The 12,848-nt window shown below is 42.5% G+C and overlaps 1 protein-coding gene across 2 annotated transcripts in view; it reads left to right on the top strand.

Moving 5' to 3' along the window:
- The window catches only part of srfa (serum response factor a), an 82,141-nt gene that overhangs the window by 44,833 nt on the left and 24,460 nt on the right, over positions 1-12,848 (top strand). For both annotated transcript variants that reach the window (XM_010904834.3, XM_010904832.3), the window contains exon 2: positions 6,410-6,679. In XM_010904834.3, the coding sequence (XP_010903136.2) occupies positions 6,410-6,679 (270 nt within the window). The remainder of the gene's footprint in view (positions 1-6,409; positions 6,680-12,848) is intronic.

Raw genomic sequence — 12,848 nt, 5'->3', positions numbered from 1 at the left:
AAAACACCCATTCAGCTCATCTCTCTGGAAAGCTGCAGGCATGTTACGCAACACCGAACTAAACCGATGCACACACACCCGGGCCAAAAAAAAGGACATGTGATTCCTCAGACCAGGCCAGCTTCTTCAATTGCTCCATGGTCCAGTTCTGATGCTCACGTGCCCATTGTAGGCATTTCGTCAGTGGACGGGTCAGCATGGGCACCCTGACTGGTCTGCGGCTATGCAGCCCCATACGCAACAAACTGCGATGCCCTGTGTGTTCTGGCACATTTCTGCATTGTTTTTCAGCAATTTGAGCTACATTAGCTCATATGTTGGATCAGACCACATGGGTCAGCCTTCGCTTCCCACGTGCATCAATGAGCCTTGGCCGCCCATGACCCTGTCGCTGGGTCACCACCTTTCCTTCCTTAGACCACTTTTGATAGGTACTGACCTCTGCAGACAGGGAACACCCAACAATTCTGCAGTTTTGTTGATTCTCTGACACAGTCGTCCAGCCATCACAATTTGGCTTTCATCAAAGTCGCTCGGATCTTTAGGCTTGCCCACCTTTCCTGCTTCTAACCTATCAACTTTGTGGACAGAATGTTCACTTGCTGCCTAATCATGGCACTGACAGGTGCCATGATAATGGGATTATCCATTCATTTCACCTGTCAGTGGTCATAATGTTATGGCTGATTGGTGTATATGTGTGTGTATATAGTTAGGTCTGGAAATATTTGGACACAGACCCAATTTCTGTTATTTTGTCTTTTTACCTAAATATATAAGTTACAGTTAAATAATATGGGTTGAAAGTACAGTCTCTCAGCTTTAGTTTGAGAGTATTCACATCCAAATTGGATGAAGGGTTTAGGAATTACAGCTTTTTAATATGTATCCCCCTCTTTTTCATGGTACCAAAGGTAATTGGACAGTTGACTCAAAATCTGTTACATGGACAGGTGTGGGCTATTCCTTTATTTCTTCATCAATTAAGCAGGTGAAAGGTCAGGTGTTGATTCCAGGTGTGGTATTTTCATTTGGAAGTTGCTGTGAACCCATAACATGCTGTCAAAGGAGCTCTCAATGCAAGTGAAACAGGCCATCCTTAGTCTGCAAAAAAAATAAAAATCCATCAGAGAGATAGCAGGAACATTAGGAGTGGCCAAATCAACAGTTTGGTACATAATGAAGAAAAGAACACTGGTGAGCTCTGCAACACCAAAAAGGCTTGGTTGTACATGGTAAGACAACAGTGGTGGATAATCGTAGGGTCCTTTCCATGGTAAAGAATAACCCCTTCACAACATCCAGCCAAGTCAAAAACATTCTCCAGGAGGTAGGCATATCATTTTCCAAGTCTACCATAAAGAGAGGACTTCACGAGACCAAATACAGAGGGTCCACCACAAGGTATAAACCATTCATAAGGCTCAAGAATGGAAGGCCAGATTAGACAAAACAAATCCAGCCCTATTCTGAAACAGCCTTCTTTGGACAGATAAAACTAAGGGTAAGGATATACTGTCTGCTCAGATTCTGCCAAATTCACCAAAGTTGATTGGATGGCATTCATTGTCCACTTTACAGATGGACAATGACCCAAAACGTACTGCAAAAGCAACCCAGGAGTTTTTTAGGCAAAGAAGTGGACATTTTTTGCAATGGCCAACGTAATCACCTGATCTCATCCCGATTGAGCATGCATTTCACTTGCTGATGACAAACCTGAAGGCAGAAAGACCCACGAACAAACAACAACGGAAGACAGCTGCAGTAAAGGCTTGGCAAAGCATCACAAAGGAGGAAACCTAGCGTTAGGTGATGTCCATGCATTCCAAAATTTAAGCAGTCCAGTCTAGTCAGACTAGTCAATCCCCATTGCATTGTGGGATTGTTGACGTGCTGTACGCTGCTTGCTGTTACCTACCTGGCCAAACATTTTAGAATTTACTCTATATAAACTAATTGGTTAAATTCTACTTTAAGAGTTTACCAATACAATATTTTTATCTATTGTCTTTTTACCCAACTTTTCTACACCGGGACTCGATTTGGACATAATAAACGTACCATTATTATGCCTCATCATTGTAGTTGTTGTAGTTTCAACACGGAGGAGAACTATCGTCTTCAAGTAAAGATAGCAGAGTTAGAGGCTCAGCTTCAGATGCAAATGTTAGGCAAGATTATGTTAGTGTTGAAACTGAAAAAACAGTGTCTGTGCCACCAGGAAGAAACATTAGTGTTGTTAGTCCCCTGGAACTGTTCCTGCAGCCGGGCAAGAACTTTCTCTTGGTCACTGGTAAGAAATGCTGTCAACCAGTTAAACCTGTGTCGCTGCTAGAGCTGACTGAGATTTTCAACAGGTTTTCCCCACTGGAGTTGGAGTCAAGGCCCGAGCCGTGTTCAGAGGGGAATGATTGGCAGGCATTTTCTACTGAAAACTTTAGTCATTGGCAGGAGTCTCACTCCTATAGCCTCACCATGAGATAGGGTGCAGGACAGGCCGCAGGCTGTTAGCCAGCCCGCTAGCATTGTGGAGTCTGTCGATAGCATAGCCAGAGTAGTTAGTACAGTTTTGCCTATAGTGACTGTGACTCGTTCCAGGCTGAGAAAAGTTAAACAATGTAGCGCTAACAATAGCAACCTTATTAAAATAAAGCCTTCCTCCACCTCGGTCACAAATAGAAATTACTGTATTACCTTGCATCTCAAAATGGGAATCCTAAATGTTAGATCCCTTGCTCCAAAGGCAGTTGAAGTAAATTCATTAATCAATGATCTTAAACTACATGTTATTGGCTTGTGGGAAACATGGTTAAAGCCTGATGAATTTACTGCCCTAAACATGGCCTCTCCTCCTGGCTATACTAGTGATCATATCCCCCATGCATCCCAAAAAGGTGGGGGTGTTGCTTATATTTATGACAGTAAACGTATATTTACTCTTAAACACATCACTGGTTTTCATTCTTTTTTACTCATGGAAGTTAACCACAAATCGTTTTACATAGCTACTATTTACAGGCCCCCTGGGCCATACACAATGTTCCTCAGTGAGTTTCCAGAATTCTTGTCTAACCTTGTAGTCATGGCAGATAGTATTCTAATTTCTGGCAATTTCAATATTCATATGGAAAAATCCAATGACCCTCTTCAAAATGCCTTTGAAGCCATAATTGACTCAATGGGTTTTATCCAACATGTCTCAGGTCCAACACACTGCCACAATCATACCTTAGATTTAGTCCTGTGACGAGCAATAGATATTGTAGATCTTATAATTTCCCCCCAAAATCCTGGAATATCGGATTATTGTCTTATTACTTTTAACATTAAAACAAGAAACCCACTTGCTCCACAAACAATGAGTTTCAAAAGCCGTACTGTAAATTCTCTGACTAAAAAAACATTTCTTGATATTCTTCCAAGCTCGCTCATCAATGACAGAGTAAATAAGTCTGCAAAAGATCTAATCAAGGATCTAAACTCAACACTGCAAATTACTTTAGATACGGTTGCACCACTAAAAACTAAAGAAAATGCAACAGAAACTTGCTCCCTAGTACAAAGACAATACTAGAGCACTCAAGTAAGCCTCCAGAAAATTGGAGCGAAAGTGGCACTCCATCAAGTTGGAAGTATTCAGACTAGCCTGGATAGACAGTACACTATAATACCAAAAAGCACTCATCTGCTCGATCAGCTTATTTCTCCAACCTGATTGAGGTGAACAAAAACAATGCTAAATTTGTCTTTGATACCGTTGCGAAGTTAACAAAAAAGCAATGCTCAACAAGTGAAGTGGGTCTTCACTTTAGCTGTAATGAATACATTAACTTCTTTGATGAAAAGGTCATCACCATTAGAAAACAAATAACTGACTCCTCCTTTAATAGTTAAAGTCTCCAAAATCTCAGTTGTCCTGAGAATGTCCTGAACCTCCCTGACCAGCTGTCAATGGGGACATGTATCCCTCATCTTCATCTCATTTTCATCCGCTTATCCGGTATCGGGACGCGGGGGCAGCAGCTCCATCAGGGGACCCCAAACTTCCCTTTCCCGAGCCACATTTGCCAGCTCTGACTGGGGGATCCCGAGGCGTTCCCAGGCCAGTGTCGAAATATAATCTCTCCACCTAGTCCTGGGCCTACCCCGAGGTCTCCGCCCAGCTGGACGTGCCTGGAACACCTCCCTAGGTAGACATCCTGGGGGCATCCTTACCAGATGCCCGAACCACCTCAACTGGCACTTTTTGACGCAAAGGAACAGCGGCTCTACTCTGAGTTCCTCATGGATGGCTAAGCTTCTCACCCTATCCCCAAGGGAGAAGCCATGTATCCCTCGACACGTTCACAAAATTTGTATTGAGTTTTAAACCCACATTGTCAGGTCAGGCAATGATGAACATAATAAATTGCGCCCTATCCTCTGGATGTGTAGCAAACTCACTAAAAATAGCAGAAATTAAGTCTCTTCTGAAAAAATCTAATCTGGATCCAAACATATTAAACAATTATAGGCCAATATTGAACCTCCCATTCCTTTTAAAAATCTTTGAAGATTGTGTTTCCCAACAACTGAATGCCTTCCTGAAGAAAAATAACATTTATGTTCCTGTCCGGTTTCAGACCCCATCATAGCACTGAGACTGCCCTCATGAAGGTAACAAATGAGCTTCTAATGGCCTCAGACATTTTGCATCCGTTCTGTTGCTTCTAGATCTTAGTGCTGCTTTTGACACTATTGATCAGTCCCTTCTCTTAGAGAGACTAGAAACCCATATTGGTCTACGTGGATATGTTCTAGACTGGTTTAAATCTTATTTTTCGGAAAGATATCAGTTCATATGTGTGGATGGCTTATCCTCTGCCAAATCAAAGTGTTTTGGTGTTCCTCAAGGCTCGCTTTTGGGCCCATTATTGTTCTCACTATATATGCTGCCACTGGGTGATGTAATACGGATCACAATGTCAATTTTCACTGTTATGCTGATGACACAGTTATATATTTCGATGAAGCATGCAGAAGCCCTCAAATTTGCTTCTTTGAAAGCAGCGTTTCAGATATTAAGAAGTGGATGACAGAGAGCTTCTTGCTTTTAAACTCAAGAAAAACAGAAATGCTCGTTTTAGGACCCAAGAAACAAATAGATTTGTTGGCAGATCTCACTGTGATCCTCGATGGCTTCATGGTCGTATCCCAAAAATCTGTAAGAAACCTCAGCTTTACCCTCCATCCTGATCTCTCCTTTGATGAACTTATGAAATATATCTCGAGTTGCTTATTTTTATCTTCGAAACATTGCAAAAATCAGAAACTGATACAGAAAAACTAATCCATGCTTTTGTAACTTCCAGATTAGATTACCGCAGTGCTCTTCTTTCCAGTTACCCTGACAAATCAATAAATAAACTGCTGCACAAGGCTGCTAGAATCCTAACTAGAACAAAAATAATTACACTGGCTGCCTGTTAGGGTTAGTACAGCCCACTGTGCCACCCTCCTATGCATGGTAAGTCTACATGTCTCACCAGCTTCTCTGGGAACTCCAGCTTAGAAAGATAACAAGATGTCTAATTGGACTCTTAATATCTCACCTGGCACAGCCAGAAGAGGACTGGTCACCCCTCTGAGCCTGGGTCCTCTCTAGGTTTCTTCCTAAAAGTCGGCCTTCTTAGGGAGTTTTTCCTAGCCACTGAAATCCAACACTACTGTTGTTTGCTCCTTGGGGTTTAAGGCTGGGTGTCTCTGTAAAGCACTTTGTGACAACTGCTGTTGTAAAAAGGGCTTTATAAATACATTTGATTGATTGATTGATGTTCAGCCAATCTATAGATCTCCTTTTTAGGCACATCCTGTACAAGTGAGCAGAGCCGAAACACACAATGGCCTTACTAAATTACTGGATTATACTTAGAATAAGCAATGAGATTGGACTTTATGATTTCATTGTACTATGGAATAAGAACATTTCTTTGACTGATTTGACTGACATTTTCTTTTCTTCAAATATAAAGATTCTGTGATAATATCATTAAGTCTGCTGTCTCAAGTACATCAATTGTGGTCTCTGCTACACTGAAGCAGATGGTTAATTATTAAATAATGAATTAGTATCATTTTAGTATCGAGTACCATGATACTTTTCTTGGTATCAGTATCAAAGTCCATATTTTGGTATTGTGAAAACATTACATTGGACATTCTTTGCTCTACCAACAGAGCTACACAAGACTGCCAACATGAACTAGGCTGTTTAATCTCCAGTATAACAATGAACAGACCAAGGCTATGCTCTCAGTGCACATATTTTCTATCAACAATGACATATACGCAGTTGTAATGCTTGTATGGAATTTTCCTTGATCTGAAAACACATTTTGTGACACCTATATCTCTCCCACACCCCCAGGCATACGAGCTCTCCACTCTAACAGGCACCCAGGTCCTCCTCTTGGTGGCTAGCGAGACAGGCCACGTCTACACATTTGCTACGCGCAAGCTCCAGCCTATGATCACCAGCGAGACGGGCAAAGCGCTCATCCAGACATGTCTCAATTCACCCGACTCACCGCCCCGCAATGATCCGTCCACTGACCAGCGCATGAGCGCAACAGGCTTCGAGGAGACAGACCTGACCTACCAGGTGTCGGAGGGTGAGGGCTGCATGGACCCCTCGAAGGTAAGGAGGTTAAAGTCTGTTAAGGATCACTCCAGAGATAGCTGCTTCAGAGGATTGGTGATACCAACAAACTTAAAAATTATTTGGCCCTTCAGAGGGGGCCACTTAACCTTGTGAAGTAGCTTTTGATCTACGTTGATTCTGGCAGTCTTCAAAATAATTTTAAGGGATTTGAGAGCCTAAGTACTTTTTAAGAGTTGTTCTTGCGTTGCCTTGATATTTGAAAAAGTTTGCCATCAAGGAAATACACTGCTCAAAACTATTAAGGGAACACAAACCACACACCGGGTCTCATTGAACTAAATATATTAATGTTCAAAATCTTTACTGTACATTGTGTAATTTGTTGAGAACAAAATTACATAACAGTTAATGGAAAACAAGATCACCAACCGATTCAGATTCAAACTCACACCAAAAATAAAAGTAAACAATTGGTTGGTGATTTTGGCTTCCGTTGACCAATGTTAAGTCATCTAGTTCTCAATGAATTACATGATGAACAGTTAAGATTTTTATCTTTAATTTATTTCATTCATTGAGACCTGATGTGTGATTTAACTGTTCCCTGAATTATATTGAGCTGTGTATATTAGGTGTTTTAAAGTTAAGGCATTGCATTTGTCAGTGTATATTAGGTGTTAAAGTTAAGGCATTGCATTTCTTTATACCGCTAATTGTTCTGATGCTGTTGTTTACATGCCCTCCTCCAATGGTTGTGCTTCCACTGCTGAACTGAATTCTCAACTGAATGGTCTGTTGTGTACTTAACACTTAACTAATAAAATATTACCACCCACTTACCATTTCAAAACCTGTCCTGGACCAGCAATACAAACATTAGATGTCTGTAGTCCTTCAACTGCCTCCCACATTGCTTTGCCCTGCCAATCTGCACTGGGAGATGTAGCTGGAGAAGCAGGTTTGTCATCTTCATAGTATCATTAACTTAAGTCAATTTTAGCCTGGCCTTTGCTTCAACTACATCCTTTATTTGGACCAGCGCCACACCATATTCCTTCAACAGGTTAAGTGCTTTCTTGATCTTCGGGAGTCCTAGTTCCTCCCAGGTTGTTCAGCATCCACATATTCACTGTTTCACTGTTTGTATCAACAACCAAGTGTACCTAATAAAGTGGCCTGTGAGTTTATGCCATGCTACAAATAGCCAGAGCTGAGGACTCCATCCCTAACCATGGCATGACATGCTACAGAGTTGGAAGATAATGTCTTAGACAATTTATCACAATCACATTTGGCATTGTCAGTGGGTCACCCCCCTTCCCAGAGCCCTTTGGCTTTCTCTTTGCAGAACAACAAACAGATTAAGAACTTAACAGTTTCCTCTGTCGCTCTGACCTACAGTAGCCATCTGTCCAGTTCATTACTTCCTCAGTTGCCCCAAGAAATAACAAGGTCCCTTTCATGTATTGCAAGCCATTAACAAAAGCCTGTTGGTTATCTTTTTGTCAATTATCAAATGCCTTTTCCACAGCACCTTCATTCAACTCACATCTCACTTTGGTCTGGCACGATGCAGCCATTAGAACTACTTCTGGATGACATTGCACCTTAACAAAGTGTTTTTTAACCATGTCTGCACTGTAGAAAACAACCAATGAATCAGCCGATATTACTTTTTTATAATCCATTGGCTATTGGCCCTGTTCTAATTCACCCTTTAGTGTTGTCTATGAAAACTGCAGTCAAGCCACCATTAATAGCATTCAGGTCTGTTTCATTTATTTAACCAGGCCGGTCATTAACAACAAATTATTATTTACAATGGAGGCCTGGCAAGTGGCAACTTGAGGGAGAAGGGTCTGTAAGGTATAAAAAAGGTTAAATACACAACAGTTACAAAACAGCAATGACATTAGAGCAACCACGATGAAGCAACAGGCAGGCACATAGGCATCAGGAGACAAACAGTCACAGGGAGGAAAAGAACACAGAGACAATCACATCTAACAGAAATTACAGACTGAAGAGTTTGTGAGTATTAGTGGTTTGAAAAACAGTATATATATATCAGAAAAATATCCAAGATAGAGTTCTTGAAAGCAAATATGAGTGAACAGTTACATTTATTTTTGCAATATATTCCTGTCATTGGCTCATTGAAATGCTGACTGTATTGGACTTCTTGGTCCAGCACATCCCACGGATGCTCAATCAGATTTATATCTAAGGAATTTGGAATACAGGGCAACACCTCAAACTCTTCATGTTCCTCAAACCATTCCCGAACAATGTGTGCAATGTGTCCTGCTGAAAGAGGCCACTGCCATCTGGAAATACCATTGCCATGAAGTGATGTACCTGGTCTGCAATGATGTTTAGGTAGGTGGCCTGTGTAAAATTGAAATTCACATGAATGCCCGGACCCAGGTTTTCCCAGCAGAACATTGCCCAGAGCATCACACTCCCTCCACCGGCTTGTCTTCCCACAATGCTACCTGGTGCCATTACTTCCCCAGGTAAACGGTGCACACTAGAATGAATGAACAGGAATGTCCCTCTTTACTACAGACCTTCCCGCATAGTTATGTTCTGCATGTAAAGTTCTCCCATGCAAGTAGCTATTACTTCTCACCCCGTAGGAGCAATGCGGCAGCCATTTACAAAACCAAAGGGGCCACAAAAGTATACCTTCCCCCCTGCCATTCCTCTGCCTTTCTCGCCTGTAGAATGCTTGGCCAAAGAGCTTCTCTCACGTGTAATGAACACCCAGACCTGGAGGTTGAGGTTCCAATTGCAGAACACAACTGTCTGTTTATTGTCACCAAGCGAAAAAGGGCACAGGCAAGACTCAACAACCAGAGAGGCAAGTAGGCAGGTTCGGTAACAGGTGGTCAGGACTAAACGGCAACAGTACAGGTAATCGGCAGGCTGACGGGAAAATCCACAGGACAGGCAGGCAGGTCAAAAGCCAGGCTTCCCGACAGATGGGAACAGGGCAAGGGCAGAAAAACACAACAGGCAGGGAAATAAAGGTAATTTGATCTACAACGATGCAACGGCTTGGCAGGTTCACTACGAACAATACCTCACAACCAAGAGGTGGCGGAGGTCTGACTTATATGGGGAGAGAAGATGAGGCACAGGTGTCTAGTATTTCGGTGATTGCGATCTGGAGTGAGAGCTGCGTTCAGGTGCAAGATGTCTTGAGTGTGTGTCAGTAACTGGTAGAGGGCATGAGAGGGTAGAGATGGGGCAAGGACACAGAGGACCTCACATCGCAAACTTGTTCTCTTTTTCGTCAAGTCCTTGGTGAAGCGGATCCCCAAGTCCATGTAGATCTTGAAGTCCTTTGTCAACTTCCATAATATTCCATCTCTGTGTTGCATCTTAGTAAACTGGATGATTACATGGTGGGACCAGCTTTCCTTTTTCCTTCCCAGTCGATGTACCATATGCAGGTCATCCATTTTCATTGCCCAGTCCAGGGCTATTTTCCAGATTAACTTCACCAATCCTCCCTGATGTTTTCATTCATTACTTCTTTAATTCCATTGACACTGAGGTTCCATCATCTTTTGTATCTGTCCTGCTCTTTCAGTCTCTTCCTTAGCTCTTCAGCTTCTGTAACAAAGGCGCATACTTGCATCTCCAAAGCAGACCCTTGTTGCTTACAATCCTTCACCTCCGCAACGTGTAATTCCATTGCTTTAAAAAGACTGGTAATTAAAGTCCAATTCTATTTCATTTGACTTCCCAAATCTTCCATCTTCTTTTCTTGTGTGTCAAATCTTACTGAAAGTGCCGCGATAGCAGCCAGTACCTCCCTGTTTGATGAACAGGGGTCTTTTGATCTGGTCACCTACCAAGCATGTGCACCTTTGGATGGTGTTACCAGTGGGGAATCAATATTCTCCTTAGGTCTCCTTTTATTATTACCACTCACCGCCAAGTCCATTACTTGGTTACTCATTTCTGTGAGCTTTTTACATTATTTGATCTGGAATTCTGGCATTTTCATTGTTGGTCATGGTAAACTGTCAAATCTCAGATGTCAATGGGGATAAAAAAAAACAATATTGATACATTGAGGAACTTTTACACTTGAGTTCAGACTACGCAGCCGCTCAGTCCGCCATCTTCCTGCAACTTTTTCATCTTCAATCAAGCGGTCAGCATCCAACATTGGCCAAGACACCTATACTTTTTTGAAATATTCAGAAATTTCTGAACACTGTGAAATCGATGCATTTAATTTGATAATTGGTGTGATTGACATGGGAAAAACATTATTATTATAAAACTTAGCTAGCTAGGTATATCAAGCGACACAGTTGGTTGCATCTTTGTTGAAAACAAAAAGTTGATGCCGTCATCACTGTGTGCTTGGGTGATTGGCTGGAAGAAACCAAGATGTCCTACATTACGAGATGTTGACTAGTGGTCTCACATATTTGGACTGTTGACCTGTGACCTCAACTCAGAACATAACTGCCCAAATTCTGTGCCAAATGTAAACCGATCCACTCACTTCCACAAAAGCACACTCAATAATTTTAAGACTTAGGTTTTGACTGACAAATCTGGTTGCATTCATACAAATGCTATTTTAGAAATATGAGTTAGGATAGTAACCCTCTTTTTCTATGTTTCCAACTATGTATTTTTGAGTTTAATGGTTTACAATCATGGATTCACTGCTGTGTATTTGCAGAACACAGACCAAACTTTTGAACAGTAGTGTATATAAAAAGCTGTAGGTAAAATCTGTTTAGGACATAATTCTGAAGAATCAAAGGATTGTTGTAATTTAGAAATACATATTGTTTCATTGTATTAACAAAACCAATAAATCAAGCAGTACTGAACACAAAATGGATAAACAGACAGGCAAATACACTGCTCAAACATTTGATCAACACAGTATAACAGCAAGTCAGTTAAACTTCAGGGATATCAATCTGTCCAGTTAGGAATCATAAGCAATTGTGAACCACTGTCACCTGTTTTGGTGCAAAAGTGACAACAGGTGTACTTGAGAGGTAATAGCAAGACAACCCCGAAAAGGGAATGGTTTTGCAGGTGGTGGCGACAGACAGTTGCGCTCTCCTTATCCTTCCTGACTGATTCTTCTCTAGTTTTGCATTTTGGTAGTGTCCTTGTCACTACTGGTAGCATGGGGCGGTACCTGCAGCCCATTCAGGTTGAACAGGCAGTCCAGCTCCTCCAGGATTGCACATCCATACGTGCCGTCACAAGGTTTGCTGCATCTCGCAGTACAGTTTCAAGAGCATAGAGGAGATACCAGGAGTGGGCCGTTACACGAGGACAGCAGGACTGGGCCGTAGAAGGGCATCAACCCAGCAGCAGGACTGGTATCTGCTCCTTTGTGCGAGCAGGAGCACTGCCAGAGCACTACAAAATGACCTCCAGCAGGCTGCTGGTGTGCATGTTTCTGACCAAACTGTCCGAAACAGACTCCATGAAGGTGGCGTGAGGGTCAGACTTCCTCTAGTGAGACCTGTGCTCACAGCCCATTACCGTGCAGTTCGATTGGCATTCGCCAGAGAACACCAGAATTGGCAGGTCCGTCATTGGCGACCCAGATTCACACTGCAGGTTCACACTGAGCATGTGACAGACATGAAAGAGTTTAGAGATGCCGTGGTGAATGTTATGCTGCATGCAGCATCATCCAGAATGACCAGTTTGGCAGTGGATCAGTGATGGTCTTGGGAGGCATATCCTTGGAGAGTTGTACAGACCTCCAAGTGCTAGCCAGTGGTACCCTGACTACCGGGATGAAATCCTCAGACCCATTGTCAGACCTTACACTGGTGCAGTAGGCACTGGGTTCCTGCTGATGCAGTTCAATGCCCGGCCTTATGTGGCCAGAGTGTGTAGGCAGTTCCTGGATGACGAAGGCATTGATGCTGTTGACTGGCCCCCATGTTTCCCAGACCTGAATCCAATTGTTAACCTCTGGCATGCTATGCATCGGTGCATGTGGCACCGCCAAGTTGCGTCACAGACTTACCAGGAGCTCACTGATGCGCTGATTCAGGTCTTGGAGATCCCCCAGGACACCATCCGCCGTCTCATTAGGAGCATGCCCATACGTTGTTGGGAGTGCATACAGGCACGTGGGGGCCATACACACTACTGAGTCACATTGAGTTGCCATGATGAAATTCACACCCCAGTTGGA

This window comes from Esox lucius, chromosome 9, assembly GCF_011004845.1.
Source record: "Esox lucius isolate fEsoLuc1 chromosome 9, fEsoLuc1.pri, whole genome shotgun sequence".
Classification (NCBI taxonomy): Eukaryota; Metazoa; Chordata; class Actinopteri; order Esociformes; family Esocidae; genus Esox; species Esox lucius.
This window is presented reverse-complemented; position numbering and strand designations above follow the sequence as displayed.